The 20092-nt window shown below is 53.9% G+C and overlaps 1 protein-coding gene and 1 long non-coding RNA gene across 2 annotated transcripts in view; one reads left to right on the top strand and one right to left on the bottom strand.

Moving 5' to 3' along the window:
* The window catches only part of SULT2B1 (sulfotransferase family 2B member 1), a 30019-nt gene that overhangs the window by 3079 nt on the left and 6848 nt on the right, over positions 1 to 20092 (top strand). Inside the window, exons 2-3 of the mRNA XM_081275243.1 lie at positions 12830 to 12972; positions 19529 to 19737. Of these exons, the coding sequence (XP_081131369.1) occupies positions 12830 to 12972; positions 19529 to 19737 (352 nt within the window). The remainder of the gene's footprint in view (positions 1 to 12829; positions 12973 to 19528; positions 19738 to 20092) is intronic.
* LOC308638148 lies at positions 472 to 6017 on the bottom strand. The gene is made up of 3 exons (XR_014019758.1): positions 5869 to 6017; positions 4120 to 4180; positions 472 to 592 (listed from the first exon to the last, which is right to left on the bottom strand). It is a non-coding gene; the product is annotated as an uncharacterized lncRNA (long non-coding RNA).

Raw genomic sequence — 20092 nt, 5'->3', positions numbered from 1 at the left:
CTCGCCGTGTTCGGGGCACCTTGTGCATATTTGAAGGACTGTCGAGGGCCAAAAGTGCAAAATTTAAGTTTTAAGAAGAAAAAGATGCAGGCGGTAGGCAGGAGGGAGGGAGGGCTGAACCCCGAGTTCGCGGATCCCTCCAGCACCTTGACCTGCTTACCCGTATTGTGCACCCGTATTGTCTCCTTTAATCCTTCCAATGACTTGCCTGACTGAGATTCACCCAGGTGAATGATTAAGTATTGTTATCCCATTTAAGAGTTGAGCCCAGAGAGGTTTGGGTCTTGCAAGGTCACACAGCAGGGCGTGGCCAAGATTTGAACCAGGGAAACCTGACTTTCTCACACCCCGGATAGGGATTTGGGTATGAGAAACAGCCCCCGCCCCTGTCCTGACAGGAGGTTCCGCGAGGACTGCACGTGTTGTGACATTTTCTCGTACCCACGTCCCTTCTGGACAGGGTCAGGGCCAGAGAGCCAGACACTCGTGGTCTCCTGGGTCCCACCTGCTCTCTGTGGAGGGAGCAGCTGTGCCTCGTGGTCCCATGGAGACACCGACAGGTGCCCAGGTCAGAAGGGGGGACTGTCGGGACCTGATGAAAAGAAGGGAGAAGCTCAGTTTGTCCTCCTGGGATGCCCCGAGGGACGGACAGTGGGAGCCCCTGGCCGTCGAGGGCATTAACATGGGGTGAGAAGAGAGACCCTGGTTTTGCAGGGAGGTCTGGGCCACAGGCCCCAAGGGAGCCGTGGACAGCTCTCACACAGGTCAGGGAAAGTGGGGACCCCGCCAGGCCCGGCCGCAAGACCCTCGAGAGGTGCCCTCTGAGCTCCTGTCCCGTCCCTGTGGCTGGGATCTGCGAGGCAGGCAGGGTCACTGGTGGAGCAGTGACATCAGGGAGGGCAGTCACCCTCCCGTGCCCCTGTGTGGCTGTCCACTGATGTCCACTGAGCAGCGATGTGCCTGCGGGTGGGCGGGGCAGGTTTGGTTTCTCCTTTCTCCTTCTCCAAGTCCCCACGGCTCCTCCCGAGCCAGGAGCTCAGGTGCTGAGGAGGCTGGGGACAGGGTGAAGACTGAGAGTAATCACAGCCTTCCCGAGGGCTTCTCCTGGGCCAGGCCCTGCTCCCAGGGCAGAGGGGGATGAGCTCATGCCATCTGTCCCGGCCGTGGCCCCTGAGGTGGCCCTGCGCTGTGTTCCTATCAACAGGTGGGAATCGTGCACCTGGGATGACCCCAGGCCCCTTGGTCACCCCTGCTAGAGGAAGGGACCCGCTGGGGATGCAGACTGCAGGGAGACTTGTCGCTCCCCACGGGGCTGATGAGACTGTGCATCCTCCCTACACACCCCGAGCAAGGCCCGTGGGGAAACACTTCCTGGTCACCACATTAAGAAGAGAGTCAAAGAAAGGGGTGAAATCGCCTGGCATGGCGGCACACACCTGGGATCCCAGCAAGTCGGGAGGCTGAGGCAGGAGGATGGCAAGTTCAAGGCCAGCCTCAGCCACTTAGCAAGGCCCTAAGCAACTCAGTGAGACCCTGTCTCTAAACAAAATGCAAAAAAAAAAAAAAAAAGGGCTGGGGGGATGGGGCTCAGTGGTTAAGCACCCCTGGGTTCAATCCCTGGTACCAAAACCAGAAAAAGGGTAAAATTAATTTTAATCATGTCTCAACCCAGTAGATCCAAAGTGGACCGATTTCAACTTGTGATTGATTTAAAAAAAGCATTAGTAAGGTATTTCAAATCCTCTCCCTGCTGTGCTTCGAGACCTTGGCCACTCCTGGCTGGAAAAGCAGCCGGGGCCCAAGGTCTCCCAGCGTCTGAACCCAGTGTCACCGAGAAACAGTAGCAATGAACTCAAGTTAGCAGCTCACCAAGTCACAGGCGACTGTCCCTGCAGCCCTGTCCTCCCGGAGGCTCAGATGCAGGCTGTGTGCGCCCCAAGGGCAGGAGAGGCACACAGTAGGCACCTAATAGACGCAAGGTGGCAAGGAGAGAGACCCAGCGAGCGAGCGTGCACAGAGAAGGAAGGACGAAGGACGGGGAGGCAGAGCCCCAGGCTAGGCCACGGCTGGTGTGGTGGAGCATGGTGCTCCAGGGACAGGCAGAGCCCTCCGCCAGAACGGAACGGCCTGGGCTGAGGCCGCTGGGCCGGGCAGGAGGCCTGACAGCCGCAGGGACACCGCCAGGCTTCAAGGGACAGAGCCTGGGAATTGGAAGCAAAGTGTGGATTCCTTCGGGTGCATGTGGGTGAGACGCTCTGCCTCAGAGCCTCCATGTTCCCGGCCTTCTCTCTCCTCCCTCCCTCTGTCTCTCTCTGTTTGTTTGTTTTGAACCCAGGGGTGCTCTACCCCTGAGCTACACCCCAGCCCTGTGTGTGTGAGTGTGTGTGTGTGTGTGTGTGTGTGTGTGTGTGTGTGTAATTTTGAGATAGAGTCTTTCTAAGTGGCTGAGGCTGGCTTCAATCTTGCCATCCTCCTGCCTCTGCCTCCGCCTCCCAAGTAGTTGGGATTACAGGCTGGGCCGTCCACCCAGCTAGTGTCCCTTTCTCTTAAATGGGCCTGTAAGTGAGTCCTTAGCTGGATTCCTGAGAACCGCATCCCACCAGGGGCATCACTCTGGGCAGCCTACCCCATCCTGGAGGTAAGACTGCTTTCTTAAACCCAAGTCTGGGTCCTCGAGTTCACAGCCCAGCAGCCACAGCCCAGAGAACCCTGAGGACTTGAAGATGCAGGTTGCTTTCTTTAGCTAGATATTTTTTCTATTATAATTATAAAAGTAATACATCAGAATGATTTATCTCAACTGTGCTTTTAAAAATCATCTTAAAATTCTTATAGATTTCTCAAAGGGGAAGAATTTGCTGACAGAAAAAAGAATAAGGGATCTTACTTTCTGTGCCCCGCGGGGGTGACCCACGTCTGTAATTCCAGCGACTCAGGAGGTTGAGGCAGGAGGATCACAAGTTTGAGGCCAGCCTCAACAACTTAGCAAGACCCTGTCTGAAATATATAAAAAAGGGATCGGGAGGCTTAGCTCAGTAGTAGGGCACCCCTGGGTTCGATCAATCTCCAGTATGGGGAGGGACTTATTTTATGGTTGCCATAATCTGAACTGTTTGATACCACCAGAAATTCTGCTCCTAATTATTTGCCCAGGAGAAATGAGAAGGTAGATTCACACAGACAAGGATGGTTGACACAGCTTTAGGAGTAAACAGCCCAGCCATGCACAGGGACACGGAGGGCACTCTGGCATCAGTTCTCATAGTGGAATTTTACTCAGTCATCCCTCCATATCCACGGGTACCACAATCACAGATTTAAGCCACGAGACCTTAGAAAAGTTTTTTAAGCCAGGTGCAATGGCACATGCCTGTAATCCCAGTGGCTCAGGAGGCTGAGGCAGGAGGATCAGGAGTTCAAATCCAGCCTCAGCAAGTTAGGGAAGCCCTCAGCAACTCAGTGAGACCCTGTCTCTAAATAAAACATAACAAAGGGCTGGGGATGTGGCTCAGTGGTTAAGCACCCCTGGGTGCACTAGTACCAAAAAAAAAAAAAAAAGAGTATGGATTTTTTTTCCTTGTCATTAAATAATACAATATAACAGCTATTTGCATTGTATTACGGTGTATTAAGTATCATGAGTCATCTAGAGAGGGCTTAAAGTAAGGGGAGGCCACGACATGCCAACCCTATATAATGTATTCTATAACAGACACCCACAGATTTGGATGCCACACGGGGGTCCTGAAACTGACCCCCACGATGTCAAAGGTGACTGTATTCACAGACGTGGAAAATGTCAACATTATGCCAAGCAGAAAAACCCACATGCCAAAGGGTACACTCATGGGATGACAATCTAGAGGGTCCAGGCCAGGCAAACCCGGCCTCGGACAGAAAATCTCAGAACAGCAGACTCTGGGGGGTTGGGGGGGCAGAGCAAGCCCCCGGGGCTGGCTGAGCACCCTGGTAGGGGTTGGATCACAGAAGGCGCGGCCTTTCTAAAGTCCACTGCCATGCGAGTTCTCCAAAGGCAATTGATTTTTAAAGAAGAGAAGTGGGGCGTCTGGCAGTTCTGGTTTAAGAGAATGAGCTGTAGCCGGATGTGGTAGCGCCCACCTGTGGTCCTGAAGCAGGAGGATCCCTCACTGGAGGCCAGGAGCTCAAGGCCAGCCTGGGCCTTAAAAAAGAGAGAGAGAGGGAGGGAGAGAGAGAGAGGAGGGTTAAAATAGGAAAAAGAATGAGACGGCTACACATGAATCTGAAACATTGTCATCATGGATTCATTGAAAAATCAGCAAGTTGCAGAGTAGGTTTCATATTAATGTGGTTAGGGGGAGGGGGAGGAGGAAGAAATCAGAGCCAGAAAGTGTGAATGTGTGCAATCATGCATAGGTTACAATCCCAATCGGGGTCCTGCCTGGCTAGCGGGCGATGACCATTGTGTGTGTGTGCGCGCATGCGCGCGCGCTGCAGCTGAAACCTGGCCCCACACACGCTAACTCTGTGCTCTACCCCTGAGCTGCACCCCAGCCTTCAGGGAGGCTGAGTATCCCCCATGGTCACAAGTATATGTAACATTCATAATCCTAGATGGCCAACAGATATGGGCAAGAATGTGTTTCCTAATTACATTTCCTAAACACAAGGACGAATGCGCAGGTATCCATGCTAAGACGGGAGAAGCCACAGGTTCCTCTGCATCCCAGCCCCACACGGGCTCTCCTGGTCTTGGGGGTCAGGAGCCCAAGCTCTGTCAACTTCAAGTCACCTCTGGTCCCACCAGGCAAGGATTGGGAGGGTGACCGCCTACAGACTCCAGCCATTGTGTGCAGGATTAATCATTCAAGATGTGCAGTAAGGCAGGAAGAGGAAACCGAGGTTCTAGGGGAAACCTAGATCTATCCCCGCAGCACTTTTAAAGCTTCAGGTCAGAAAAGATCTCTGTGTGTATATCTTGCCAAATAAATGCCACCTCATAACCTTTTCTTTATTTTATTCTGTGGTGCTGGGGCTGGAACCCAGGGCCTTGTGCATGCTAGGCAAGCACCCCCCCCCCCACTGAACCACATCCCCAGCCCTTTTTATTTTATTTTTTTTTTTTTAATTTTGAGACAAGGTCTTGCTAAGTTGCTGAGGCTGCCCTCCAACTTGTGATCCTCCTGCCTCAGCCTCCTAAGCAGCTGGGTTTACATTCAGCTGTTTATGAATTTCTTTTACAGAAATTATTTACATACAATAAACTGCACAGATCTAAAGTCCGCCGATTTTGATAATTATGTCGAGATGCGGCATCTCCTTGTGAATGGCTGGATGTCAACCTTTTCAGGGACCTTGGTTTCTCTACCCATTGCATTATTGCTTTTGGTTCCTCTTGAAACAATGTTGCAATCATCATCTTGGTATCTGTTTCTCTGAGCACTTCCTCAAGGGCATCTATGTATCCCATACATTCCTGGGAGGTCATCTTTTGCTGGTTATTCTGCAGCAAGACCTGCCCTTCACAGGCTGGGCCTTCCAGGTGGAGCACAGTAGACGGGGAATCTCTGCTCCTTCCCAGCGCCTACTAGTGAACTTAGATTTAAACAAGGTCATAGATGGCAGGCGCTGAGGTGCATGCCTGTCAACCCAGCGGCTTGAGAGGCTGAGGCAGGAGGATTGCAAGTTCCAGGCCAGCCTGGGCAACTTGCCTCAAATTAAAGTTTGAAAAGAGCTGGGGATGCAGCTCAGAGACAGAACACTTGCCTGGTATGTGTGAGACTCTGGGTTCCATCCGCCCCCTCCAAAAAACTAACACACAAAGAAAATAGTCACTAAGTATTAAAACCATTGTCAGCAGACGAGATGCTGAGATGGGAAAGCACCCACCTGGGCTGGGGATCCCTGCTTTATCCCAGGTGGTCCGAGAGGACCCCACCCTGAAGAGGGATGCCTTATTTCCATGCTGCTCAGTGACCCAAAGAGGTTATGCCCGGCTCGCTCAGCTGAGAGGGTTTTTTCCCAAAGCATGAGTCATCCTGTTGAGGTGGAGCTGGGGACACTGGCCAGCCCATGGGGAGGTGGCAGGGCACCCCTGGCCAGGAGAACAGCAGGGCAGCGGCAGGGCGTCAGGAGGCTGCACGGTCTATTCTGGCAGCTGGTGTCTAGATGCCTCTTGGGCTGGGAGCCCTGGCAGCTTCCCCAGGGACAGGCGAGCTGGCCACGGGCGTGAATCAGCAGGACAGCCCAAGAGGCCCGGGGCCGCCCTCAGGATCTTGGTCCCATCCCCAGCCTCACACAGGCCCCCACATCCCAGAGGTGCCCCCGGTACCCCCTTCAGGTCTTCACCCAAACCTGGCCTCCTCAGAGGGGCCTCCCTGACTCCACGCATCTGAAATTGCAAGCTCTGGGGCTCTGAATGCTCCACAGCCCCCAGGGCTGTCACCTTCCAGGGACCACTCTAAATCATTACAGGTGACCTCCGGCAGGGACTTTATTGTTCTGGCCCTTGCCTAGTGCCACTGTGTCCACACCTCAACTGCCTGGGAAATATTTGTGAGATGAGCAAATGGATTTGCCTCCATCGCAGACAAAAAGGCCTGAAGCTCTCTTGGGACACTAGACTGGGAGGTCCCTGGAACAGAGGCCCCTGTGTCACCTCCCACCCCCATGACACCTCCTTCTATGGCTCCTTCTCCAAATGAAACCAGAGAGGGCGTGAGATTGCCACATGGCTGGTGGGGCTGTCATGCAGGTGGGGGGTGGCTCATCATTGTGATAATGAGTGTTAAGTATTTATGCTAACGAGGCTCTGAAACCTATAATTATACAGGCCAAGCATGGTGGCGCATGCCTGTTGTCCCAGTGACTCTGGAGGTTAAGGCAGGAGGATCAAAAGTTTGAGACCAGCCTTGGCAACTTCTCAAGGTCCTGTCTCAAAATAAAAAATTAAGACTGGGGCTGTAGGTCAGTGATAGAGTATCCCTGGGCTCAATCCCCAGTCTCACAAATGGTAATTAAAAAATAATGATGATCACACAATAAAGTCAACCTTTGGGCTGGGGACAGTGGCTCAAGAGGCTGAGGAGGAGGATCTCAAGTTCAGAGCCAGCCTCAGCAATTTAGCAAAGCCCTAAGCAACTCAGTGAGACCCTGTCTCTAAATAAAATATATAAAAAAAGGTCTGGGCATGTGGCTCAGTGGTTAAGCCTTCTGGGTTCAATCCCTAGTCCGAAAAATTACAATAATTAATTTGAAAAAATGGAATTTGGGGGGAAAGTGTATTGTTTTTATAGTTTTAATTCAAGTATGGACTTGACCCGAGCCAGGGGCCAGAACTGTTCGGTTGCCCCAGGCAATGCCCCCCAGCTGCCCTTTGGGAAGAGACCCTTCCCAACAGACGAGGACGGTCCCCTGCCCCGCGCGGTTGTGTCTCTGGGTTCCCTGGTTTATTTGTTTCCTGATGCTGTTGTAAGAATTTCCCCAAAACCAAATGGCTGACCACGACCCAGGGCCTTCTCACAGGTCTGGAGGTCAAGTCCAGGAGGGTTTCCCAGGGCCGGAATCCGCGTGCCACCAGGGCTGTCCCTGCGATGCTCCAGGGAGGATCCCAGAGGCCAGCTGTTCCTGGCCTCGGCTGGAGGCCGCTCCCCCGTCCACAGGGCCAGCCGCCACCTCTGGCCTCGGACTCCGGGCTTCCCATCTGCTCTCCTGGTGAGGACCACGAGCACCCCACCCCATAACCCAGGGTGGCCTCCCCATCCCAAGAGCCCCGTTACCAGGCAATGGAACACACCCGGGGGCCTGGGGGCGAGGGGCGGGGCCTGTGGGGGCCAGGGTCAAGGTGAGGAAGGGCGCCCTCTGGCCTCGGGGCCTCGGGTCCTTCCCCAGGGGCCGCCTGCGGTCTCCCCTCCGCCGCTGGGGGGCGCTGCGGCAACGGCGGTGCCTCTGGGTGTCCATTGTCCCACTCAGGGCTCCCCCAGTCCTGGTGGCCAGGAGCAGGCGAGCGTGTGAAAGTGGGAACAGGTTTCCTGTGGTCTTGGGTCAACCCCCAGGAGGCAGAAACTGCTTTAAAAGCCTTGCTCCTACCGGGATTTTTGACTGCGTCTATAAATATGTGTGATGTAAAGTGTGGAACAGAGGGAACCGCGCAGGTGACGCCAGGCCGGGACTGCTGGCCATGGGGACTGAGGACAGACGAGCTGCTGCCCCTAACCAGCCCCTGCCCCTGGCCGGAGGAGCGCCCAGGAGGAGCCCGGGAAGAGGCCCAGGCAGACACCCCTGGCACGAAGCTGTTTAGGGTGTGCTTTTGGGGACACACGCTGGGGCTCCAATCCCGGTCTGCTCTCTGCTGCTGTGTGATGTTAGCCTCGAACAGAGAGGCTGAGAGAACAGAGGCGTTTCGGTCTCGCAGGCGGTGGGCGCAGGCGCGGGCAGCATCTCTTATTCCTTCAACAGCCTCCTCTGGGCCGGGCTCTGTGGGCCGAGAAGGCCGACCCCGAGGAAAACGAGTGCTTAACAAGCCCTGGGCTGGTGCGGTGGCGGGCAGGGAAGTGGGCAGGGGGCTGCCGAGGCACCGGGTCGTTGTCTCTGTTCAGAAAATAAATGCTCCAAGGGCCAAAGCTCCTTGAGCATCTGTACAAAGCCACAGTGGAAAATTCCACCGCCCACCCCCTACCTCTCAGGACGAGTCCAAGTCCATTGCATAAAATGACCTCCCGGCTATGCATACAAAGGTGCACGTGGTGACCCAGGGGAATTTCGAATTTTGTGTGTAGGCTTGGATCCCATCCCAACAGCTCTCGTTACAGTGCAGATGCAAATACTTCAAAATCCAAAGAAAAAGTCTGGATCTGGATCTCCTCAGAAAGCCACGCGTGGGTGCGACTGCAGTCAAGGTGGTCAGGGAGCCTCGTGGACAGGGGCAACAGCAGAGCAAAGGCTTAAAACTAGCGGGGTGAATGGAAGGAAAAGGGGACAACGAGTGCAAAGGCCCTGTGGCCGGCCTGTGCTTGAAGTGTGGGATGAATGGCGAGGTGTGGCTGCAGCCGTGAGCTGGCGACAGGGCAGCCAGCGGGGAGGCAGCAAAGCCTTTGCTTCTGTTTGAGTGACATGGAGACTCAGGAGAGTTTGCGGGAAGGACACAGGTTCTAACCAGAACCTCTGGCTGCCGTGTGGGGAGAATTGACTGGGGCGGAAATGGGGAGACTGGGCCGAAGGTGGGCCCCGCACTCTGCGCTCTGGGCTGGCATGGGGGGCAAATGAGGAAAGGGCTGGGAAAGGGGCCGCCCACAGCCCAGGGGCCCTGTGGACTGGGTCTGGTTCTGGGTTTTGCTTTGGAGACGGGGGCCTCTCTGTGTTACCAGGCCGGCCTCCTACTCCTGGGCTCGAGTGAGCCTCCTGCCTTGGCCTCCCCAGTAGCCAGGACCACTGCCTGGCTCTGCTCTGCTAACCCTTTTTGTTTTATTTTGAGCCAGGTTCTCACTTAGGTGCTGAGGCTGGCCTTGAACTGGCAGTCCTTCTGCCTCGGCCTCCCTAGCCACTGGGATCACAGTGTGCCACTGTGCCCAGCTCTGCTCGGGTCTTGCTGTGTGGCGTTGGCTGATTGCTAGCCCTCCCTGAACTTTCATCTCTGCTCCTCTGTGGCACAGAAACCCGTGCAGACAGCCCAGTTTCACCCCGTTGGTGCCAGGACAATTATTGACTCAGGTGCCGGTTGCCTGAGCTCAGCAGGTAGGCGAGGTGGAGAGGTGTGGACACCGTGACCTGAGGTTTGGGAGCCCTTCCCCGCTCACACACCTAGGGCTGAGAGCCACGGGGACAGACAGAGATGTGAGAGCCCTCGGGCCCCTTCGCCTGCCCCTAGGGAGCCCCTGCCTTCATTCATTCATTCAAACCTGGCGAAGTCCCGGTCTGGCCCTCTGGGTCCCCCCTGGAATCCAGGGGGCTGTGGCTCATATGGAAGTGGGGGGTAGGGCACTTTGCACCAAGGCAGTGACTCATTCAGTTTTGGGGTCCTGGAGGCCTGGTGGCCCTGAGTTTTCCCCTCTTGCAGGTGGGCAGGAGGCGGCCCCGGCTGAGCCTCGGTGAGACCAAAGGCTGAGACAGACCCCCAGAGCTTTGTTTCCTAGTGTTGATCAGGAGCTCAGAGCTCAACACCAGCCGCCTGGATCCTCAAGTAGGATCCTCTAGTAGGACCTGACAGCAGAGGTCACCGTCATCCTCCGGGAACTGAGACTCCAGTTGTCACCGAGAAGGCAGGAGAGCCGGGCCTGGGCGAGGCGCTTAGCTGCCCATCTGCCTGGGAACCATGGCTTGGCCCCACCCACGCGGCTCTCTCCGCCTGGCCACTGGTGACATCACTGCTCTGCTCCCCACGCTCAACCTGCGGGCTGACTGATGACATCAGGGACAAATAACAACCGCTTCCTGAATGCAAGCCAGGACTCAGGCCTTATTCTAACCATTTGTCCCCTCCTGCCATCCTTATTTTTTTAAATTTAGGAAACTCTGACGCTGTGCTTTGTCCATGCCGGGTCCAGTCTGAAGCCTTTCACAGGCTTGCAACAACCCTGTGAGGTGACCACGATTGTTATTTCCGTCATACGAATGAAAAAACAGGCACAGAGAGGTTAGGTGACTTGCTCAAAGCCACACAGCTGGCGGGAGATGGAGTTCAGACCCACACAGTCTGCACTGGGGTGAATGCCACCAACCAATACGCTTGGCTCCTTCTCTTATCCCTGCTGTAGCTGTGGGGAAACTGAGGCACAGGGAGATTTTTTTTTTTTTTTTTGAGCATCTGGCCGCAACTCAGAAAATGGCAAACCCGGAGGCTCAGCCTGCAGGATCCAGCTCCAGAACCACGTTGATGCCCGGGCCCTGACCCTGGGGGTGACCAGCCCACCCCCATCCCTCAGCCTTCCGCCAGCAAACCTCGCCCCCCCCCTTCCCGAGCCCCTCAGACACTGCCGTTTGGAAACCCTGGCTGAGCTGGGCACCCAGGGTCCCCGCGAGGCCTCCTGTGACCCCCGCCTGGTGCCAGGCCTCAGCAGGCCCTTCCCTCTGGTGGAGCCTCGGAGCCTCCGAGGCCTGGGGCAGGAAGGCGGGAGCCCCCAGGCGCCTTGGTGTCCTCATCCACCAACTGGACAGGTGAGGAGGGGCTAGCAGAGAGAGCCTCCAGGAACCAGCGCTTGGACCTCACTGGAGCCTGAATCGCTGTCAGCCCCTTTCCATTTTAGCAGAAGTTTCTTCCCTGGTGTTCCATTCACTCGTTCGCTCGCTGGATATTTTTCTAAAGGGAACCTCACAGCGGGGTCGTGGCAGCAAGTCTCAGCCCACAGCGCAGTGAATTTGCAACCTGGGTGGAGGGGCCCTCAGCCGCCTGTTCCCTGTCCCCCAGCAAGGAGCGCGGCCCTCCCGCCTCTGCCGCCATAGATGGCCTTTGCCCCGTTCTGAATTTTTTGTAGTTGGACCCCTGCAGTGTGGAGTCCAGTGTGTTGTGTCCCTGGTGTGGCATTATGTCCCCGAGTCTCATCTGTGCCGCAGAACCAAACCCTCTTTACCTCACAGATGTGTGGGACTGTCCTCTCGACTGCTCCGAAGTAAGATTCATAGACAATGTGCTGTCGTGCCCCTTCTGTGCTGCCCCACCTTCTCTGGTTTTAGTTACCCTTGGTCAACTTTGGTCCAAACATAGTAAATGGAAGGTTCCAGATGTAACAGTGCATAAGTTTTAAGTTATACACCCTTCTCTGCACCATGATGAAATTTCTCGCTGTCCTGATCCATCCCGCCTGAGACATGAATCATCTTTTTGTCCAGGGTTTCCACTCTGTATATGGCACCTGCCCGTTACTCCTGGTTATCAGATCACCTGCTGCTGTACAGCCATTCTTGTATGCAGATTTGGGTACTATCTGAAGTTTCAGGCAGTGGGGGTCTTGGAAGCCCCCTGCAGACTGCTGCCTACAGATAAGGGGGGAAATACTTTAATCTATTTACATCCGTGAATCTTTAAGGTTCAATGTATCATCCTATGTGTGCTATAGAGGGAGATGCATTGAAGGAAACAGTGTGGTGGGAAGACTGGGCCAGTCCTGGGTTTGTGGGGCCTGAATCTTAGTCCATGTCGAGAGCACCCCTGAAAAAAATAAATAAGAATTGCTTCCTGTGACTGCATCTTTAGGTAGGTGGAATGTTTATTGCAAATGAGAAAAGAAATCACAGTGAAGTACTTCCTTTGGGAAGCCAACAGATTCCCATAAATATCCCAGAAAAATCACAGACAGCGGCGAAACCCACTTCACACCACGGGCTCGAGGTCCTCGCACGAGGAGTGTGGTGACCTAGCTGTGTCCCTCGCCTTCCTGTCCCTCACCCCACAGTCAAGAAGCTCCACCCCTGTGCACAGAGGAGGGCCAGCCCTGCCCAGCCGCACCTTCACCAGCCCCAATACCGTCCCTCTCCCCAGGCTCAGACACCCCCGGGGAGGTCCAGGCTGACGGGACTGGGGACTGACCGGTTGCCCTTAAAACTTCTCCTTTGGGCCACTTTGGCTGCTTGAACCTGTCGCACGGGAGGCTGGGAAAGCAACACAGGTCACTTTGTTCTTACGTTGTGCCTGTTGAGCTGGAGCAGGGGCGGGCAGAGCGCCGGCCTCGATAGGCCTCCGCCCCCCTCTGCAGGCTGTGTAGAGCACTCTGTGTCCTGCCCGCTGTGTGGCTCTGAGCAAGCCACACTCCCTCTCTGTGCCCGGCTTTCTTCACCCATACCGTGGGAGTGATACTAGTCAGGACACCAGAGGGCTGCCGCTCTGCCTTGTGACCACCATCTCCCTCTCCTCCCACAGCCAGACGGTCTCGGGCGAATACTTCAGATACAAGGGCATCCTCTTCCCTGTGGGCCTCTACTCCCCGGAGAGCATCAGCCAAGCCGAGAACACCTCCAATGTGCGTGACGACGACATCTTCATCATCACCTACCCCAAGTCAGGTACCTGTGGGGCTGGGGCTGGGCCAGGAGAGCAGGCGGGAAGGGACCCAGGATTCTGGGTCCCCCAGGAGGGGACAGGGAAAGAGCCACCTGGATGAATCTGGCCTCTGCACTTCCAGTCCCCTGCGGAAGCAGCCTTCCTAGACACCACAGGCGGGCTCCCTCCCTGGGGTAGGCTTCTCCCCTGCTGAAATCAGGCTCCCTCTGTACCTTGACCTTCATAGCATTTATTACTACCAACTACTGCATCTTTTTTTTTGGGGGGGGGTACCAGGGACTGAATCCAGTAAGCCACATCCCCAGCCTTGTTTTATATTTTATTTTAGGGTCTCACTGAGTCGTTGAGGCTAGCCTTGAACTTTCGATCCTCCTGCCTCAGCCTCCCGAGCCTCTGGGATTACAGGCATGCGCCACCACCCCTGGCTCATTTAAAAAAAAAAAAAAATTATTGATTAGTCTCTGGTTTCTCCACTTTGTCTGTCTGTCTGTCTTTTTGATACTGGGGATTGAGCTCAGAGGTGCTTTACCAATGAGCCAAAGATCCCGGCCTTTTATGTTGTTTTATTTTGAGATAGGGCCTTGCTAAATTGCTGAGGCTAGCCTTGAACTTGAAATCCTCCTGCCCCAGCCTCCCGAGCCTCTGGGATCACAAGTGTGCGCCAGCAAGCACAGTTCAGTTTTTCTGGAGCAGTGCTCGAGTCTGAGTCTCTAAACTGACAGGGTTGACTACTATTTTCAGAAAACTTTGAGAATTTTCATGATGCAACTTCACCCTTTTAAACATAAAGCCCCCTCCCCTTCCCATGTCACTTCCTTTTTTCTTATTGTGGTTCTAGGGCTCAAACCAGGGCCTTACACAAAGCACCCTGCTCAAACCCAGGACGTGCTCACCACCGGGCTGCCACCGCGGCCCCAGCCGGGGGTTCTGGGCGTGCGTGTGGAGCAGTTCTGAAATATAGTCCACTCTCCCTGCGACTCGCCCACTGAGCGCACACCGTCCGGGCTTTGGCAGTCACAGAGCTGAGCCTCCACCCCACAGTCCATTTTAGAATATTTCCATCACTCCATCGAGAAATCCTGGGCCCTGGAGCCTGGGCCTCCCGAGGCGCCCGCCCTGCCCCAGGCCCAGCACCCAGAGTCCACTCCCCATCTCCAGGACTGGCCTGTTCCGGGCGTTCCCTGTGTGCGGACTCATGCAATGAGTAGCTTTGGTGTCTGGCTTCTGTCACTCACGTCGTGACATCCACAGGTGCTTCATCCCCGTCTCATGTCACTGACACTCCATGGCGTGCGCAGGCCACGTTGTGAGTGGATACCCATCAGCTGAGGGACGATCGGTCCTTTCCATTCTGGCTGCTGTGGATAACGCCCCCTGGTCATCTGCACACAGATCTATGTGGACGTGTTTTCAGTTCTGTGGAGTTCTGAGATTGGACAGACACAACCTTCATACAACTATCAGCACAACGACAGAGGCTGGCCCGGTGGCCCATGCCTGCAATCCCAGCAGCTCGGGAGGCTGAGGCAGGAGGATGGCAAGTTCAAGGCCAGCCTTAGCAACTTAGCGAGGCCCTCAGCAACTTAGCTAGATCCTGTCTCAAAATAAAAAAATTAAAAGGGTTGGGGATGTGGCTCAGTGATTAACCACCCTGGGTGCCCCCCCCAAAAAAAAAAGATACAGAAGAATATACCCAACTGCCCACATCCCCTGTAGCCTTTGGTCATTAACTCCTCCCTCCACCCTACCCCCTGGCCACCAGTGATCACCTTGTACCCTATGGTCTTGCCCTTTCTTAAATGTCACCTAGATGGAGTCACGTGGCATGCAGCTTTTGAGACCAAGGACAGACTTATTCCACTCCCCATGATGCACTTTGGGTTGTTAGAGTGGTGCTGAGGCCGCAGGTTATGGGCTGTAGGGATGGGGCACGGCCTGTCTGGGGTCGGTTCCTCCAGGGTGAGTAGGAGACAGTTTCTAGGAAGCTTTGTGGACAGGTCTGTGATGGAATAGTTCCCACTTATCTTGGGTAAATACTCAGGTGTGCGATTGCTGGCTCTGTGGCCCCCGTGTGTTGAGCTTTATAAGAAGCCACCAGGCTGCCGGGTGCCCCTGGGCCAGGCCCTAAGGACTCAGTGAGCCTCTGTCCCAAAGTAAAACAGAGAAAAAGGCTGGGGATGTGGCTCAGTGGCTAGGCGCCCCTGGGTTCAATCCCTGCTACCAAAATAACCCCCAAAAAACCAGCGGACGGTTCTCCCCAGGGGCTTTGCCACTTTGCCTGCTACCAGCAATGGCGCCGGGTCCCCTGCCCTGCATCTTGCCCGCTCACCACCACCAGGGGGTTTCCAGCGGTTTGCTAGGTGCCAACTGATGTTCGATGATGTCAGCACTGTCTGGCTGTCCTCTGTCCTCGGAGGTACCGGGTCTGTTCCAGTCTTTCCTCCTCTTAGTGGGCTGTTTGTTTTCTCATCGACATTTCTTTTACAGTCCGTGGGGGAACCCTTGATCAGATATGCGTCTGGAAGCCTCCTGGCCTCGGTGCTCTCTTATCAGAGCGTAAGAGCAGAGATTCTTCATCTGGATGAGATCCAATTAGTCACTTTGTCCTCTTACGTATCTGCTTTTGTCGTATCTAAGACATCTGTGTTTAACCCATGACCACAAAGATGTCTTCTGTTTCTTCTTCTAGAAATTTTACAGGTTTAAATTGCACATTTAAATCTGTGATCCACTTTGAGCTGGATGTCATCCATGGTATCACGTAGAGGTCAAGGTTCTTTATTGGTGTATGATGTCCAGACATTCTGTGTGGTTTTATATATAGATTTAAAATGGATTGACTTCTCCTCAGTCCTGTCACGTGTAGATAGCATCACACTCACTTTTTCTTTTGAGATAGTGCTGGGGGTGGACCCAGGGCCTCACACATGCTGGGCAAGTGCTCTACAACCACAATACACTCCCAGCCCACCCTCTTAAAAAAAGAAAGAAAGAAAGAAAGAAATTTCTTTGAGATGGTTCTCTCAAAGTTGTGGAGGTTGGCCTCAGACTTGCAATCTTCCTGCCTCGGCCTCCCAAGTTGCTGGGATTACGTCATGCCCGACCCCAGCTGTTTCTTGTTTTTTTTTTCTTTAACAGTTCCGCAGTATTTCACAACACTGACATACAATCATTCTTGTTTAACCATTTGCTTAAGGATAAACAGTAATTTTTTTTGTACTTTTTAATCTTTTCCTTTTATTTGTTTATTTGGTACTGGGGATTGAACCCAGAGGTACTCTACCACTAAGCCACACCCCAGCCTGAGCACATTTTAGTTTTGTTTTTTTTTAATTTTTTTTATTTATTTTTTATTTATTTATTTTTTTTTTAAAGAGAGAGTGAGAGAGGGGAGAGAGAGAGAGAGAATTTTTAATATTTATTTTTCAGTTCTCGGTGGACACAACATCTTTGTTGGTATGTGGTGCTGAGGATCGAACCCGGGCCGCACGCATGTCAGGCGAGCGCACTACCGCTTGAGCCACATCCCCAGCCCTGTTTTTTTTTTTTAAACTATTCATATTTCCTTTTCTAGGATGATCTCTGGTACCCGCCGCCCCCCCCCCCATTGAACTCTTGGTCTTTCATTGTTTTATAGGAGCTCTTTATATATTAGTGAACTTAATTCTTCATGGAGACTGAATTATAAATATGTTCCCCAGTTGTTCTTTTTACTTTCATCATAATTTTTCTATGCATGTCTTTAAAATTATGTATCAAGTTTTGTTTTCTCAGGTTGACTTCCTAATTTAGGATCTCTTTGGATTCATGGCTCATCAGTATGATCATGATCACAGCGTTTTTGCTTCTTTGTATTTTAAGACAAGGGCTCACTCTGTTACCCAGGCTGGCCTGGAACTCCTGGGCTCAAGGGATCCTCCTGCCTCAGCCTCCTGAGCAGCTAGCTAGGAGGAATGACAGGCTCCACCACCATGCCTGGCTGATTGTGGTTTCAGTGCGGTAGACCACAGTCATCAGGATCACGGGTGGAGGCTTGGATCTTTTTTGGTGCTTTAAGGTCACAGCAACACTCCATGATGAATCACTTGTCCCTTGGTTATTCCTACCTTAGAAAATGTGGGAAAGTTCTAGAACATCTCTAAGGCCTTACTTTTCCCATCTCCAGTTTCTTTATTTTCCCCTATAATGACAACAGGACTTATGTGTATCAGTTAGGGTATACGTTAAGCTGCTGTAACAAAGAGACCCCAAGAAATAACCAGGATTTTCTCCCCGACAACAGTTCAGCTAGGTGGACATTTGAGCAGGCAAGTAACTCCATTCCAAGAAGTCAGAAAGACTTAGAATGCCCTTCTAGCTTGGTGGCAACACCACTTCCAGAGTCCTGTCGGCAAAGGGAAAAGGGAAGACAAAAGGGGAAAGGGTATGGAGGACAAGCAGCTCCTCTTAAAGGCAGGGCCCAGAAAGTGCTGTCACCTCTACTCACAGCTCATAGGCCACAGCTTAGTCACGTGACCACATCCAGCTGCAAAGGATTCTGGGGGCTGTAGTTTCTGGGTGAATGCCCGAGTGCTCAATGAACCTTAAATATTCTGATACTATCACCAGGAGGGGAAAATGAACTGTGAAGACACTTGGCATCAACTAAACCACCTCACACGGTACATCAGTCAGCCGCAGACAGGAGACTGAAACCACCCAGTCATTTGGACAGGAGAGGCTTAATGCAAAGAAGGATTTAAGGGCCATTGGGGTGGCTTTTTAGAAATTAAGAAGTATTGGCAAGGATGGGGAAAAATTGGTTGGAGCCTGGTGCACTGTTAGTGGGAGGGTAAAATGGTACAGCCACTATGGAAAATGCTGTGGTGTTTCCTAAAAAGAAAAATTAAACATAGAATTATCATATAGCCCATAAGGTCACTTTTTGATATATACTCAAAAAAAAAAAAAAAAAAATCGGAGGGCAGGGACTCAAGTAGATATTGGCATGTCGATGTTCACGGCCACATCATTCAGAATGACCAGAAAGTGGAAACAACCCAATGTCCACCAAAGAACGAGTCCATCACTCAGCCTTTAAAGAAGAGGACAATCCTGGTACATGTCATTAACTCACATGAACCTTCAGACGCTGTGCCAAGAAGCCAGACACACGGGTCCACTCACAGAGGCACATTCCAGGGTGGGTGCCAGAGGGTGAGGGACCGTGGGAGGTGGGAGTGGGCTGAGAGTCCCGAGTTTCCATTCTGCACATGACAGCTGTGGCGGTGGCCTGACGGCTGCCCAGTGATGTGATTTTACTTCACGCCACTGGACAGCTAACCTTAAAATGGTTCGATGGTAAATTTGCATGATTCGGAGGTAGACTTAGCAGCCTGTAACAGGGGCTTCCACTACAATAGGCTAGAGACTCCGAAGGACTCAGGAACAGCTAATGCAGCAAGCCACTGGTTCCAGGGCAGGACTAAGCCCCAGTGAATCTGGAAGAGGGACGCCCCCTCCCCCAGCTAAGATTCGACTTTCACCGGAGCTGACATTTCCTGGGGCAGGGGACAAGTGTCACTGGGTGTCCGCCACAGGTCTGATGGCTGGTGACCACGAGATCCACAAGGTCAGATCTGTGAATCCACAAGATCCTCCAGGGGAGCCTGTGAGGCCCGTGGGTGGCTGCTGCGTTCCTCTAGCGCCCTCTACTGGCAAAGCCGGGCCCAGCCAGCTGGGAGGGCGAGGGGTTCCCAGGGTCCAGCTCCAACATCACCAGCGCTTGGAGAGGCAGCAGACCCCATGCGGATGATGGTCGCAGGGGTGGTGGTCGGAATCCGAGTCAGTGGAACCCTAATCATAGGCTGTTGTGGGCAGGAGTATGATTGTTCATCGCTCTGCTGGGGTCTCCTGCCCTCTGAGCCCATCTGCACCCCACTGATGGGGGGCTGCCTATACATACTAGGGTCCTGTGGCTCAAAACAAGGCAGCGGAATAAGCAGATCTTATACCCAGGCACCATGGACTCAATTCCAGCTTAAAGGGGGGGGGTTGCTGTTCTGCCACCAAAGCCTAGGTATGTCAGTGGCTGAACCCCATAATTTATTTCTTGTTCTCGCAAACCCCAGAGCCGTTGGGTGGATGGGGGGAGGGAAATCCACGCTGCCGTGGCCATCTGGCGCCTGCCATCCCTGGAGTCTCTGTGACCAGCCGGCAGAGAGTTGGTGTTTTGGGGCCCAGGCCTGGAAATGGCTGCAGAGGTGGCTGCCTGGCCAGACAGACAGTCCTGGCCAGACAATCATATAGCCCCACACAGAGACCAGAAAATACAGTCCCAGCAGGAAAGTGGACCGGGACTGGGCAGCCAGAGGCCATCTGTGCCACATGGCACTGCCCAGCCCCACCACCTGGAACCAGTGGCTTTGTTTCTTTTGAGGCCGAATTTCCTGCTCTGAAGATGAGGCCACTCAACCCGGCTCTTCCCACGGTGGCAGAGCACTCCTTCGACCTTGTTGCCATGACCCTGACCGGGTCCCACCCCTGACTGCGCTGCCCGCTGCCCGTCTCTCCCAACAGGCACCACTTGGATGATCGAGATCCTCAGCTTGATCCTGAAGAACGGGGACCCCTCCTGGATCCGCTCGGTGCCCATCTGGGAGCGCGCGCCCTGGTGTGAGACCATCATAAGCGCCTTCACCCTCCAGGACCAGACGAGCCCCCGCCTGCTGAGCTCCCACCTCCCCATCCAGCTCTTTCCCAAGGCCTTCTTCAGCACCAAGGCCAAGGTGGGGGCGGTGGGATGGGAGGAGGGCAGGAAGAGGGAGCAGGATCAGCAGATCCATTCAGCACCTGTGTGTTGAGCACCTACTGTGTGTGTGGCCCTGACCTGGCACAGTAGTAAACAGACATCAGGAACTCTGACGGGGAGAGCGGGCACAAAGGCCCTGTGTGTGTGTGGGGGGGTGTGGCTGGAAACAAGTGGATGAGGGGAAGAGGGACAAGGGGGACAGGGCCATGTGAGCACCCTGAGGATTTAGGAGGGTAGTGGTCAGGCCTGGGCTGGCTGGCGCCCCCTGGCTGCCAGGTGGGAGACACCGTCAGGGCTAGGGCAGAAGCAGGGAGGCAGAGAGGAAGCAGCCC

Source organism: Spermophilus citellus (assembly GCF_964194105.1).
Source record: "Spermophilus citellus genome assembly, chromosome: 18".
NCBI lineage: Eukaryota > Metazoa > Chordata > Mammalia > Rodentia > Sciuridae > Spermophilus > Spermophilus citellus.
Note: the sequence above shows the minus strand (reverse complement) of the source record. Positions and strands in the feature narration are given on the sequence as shown.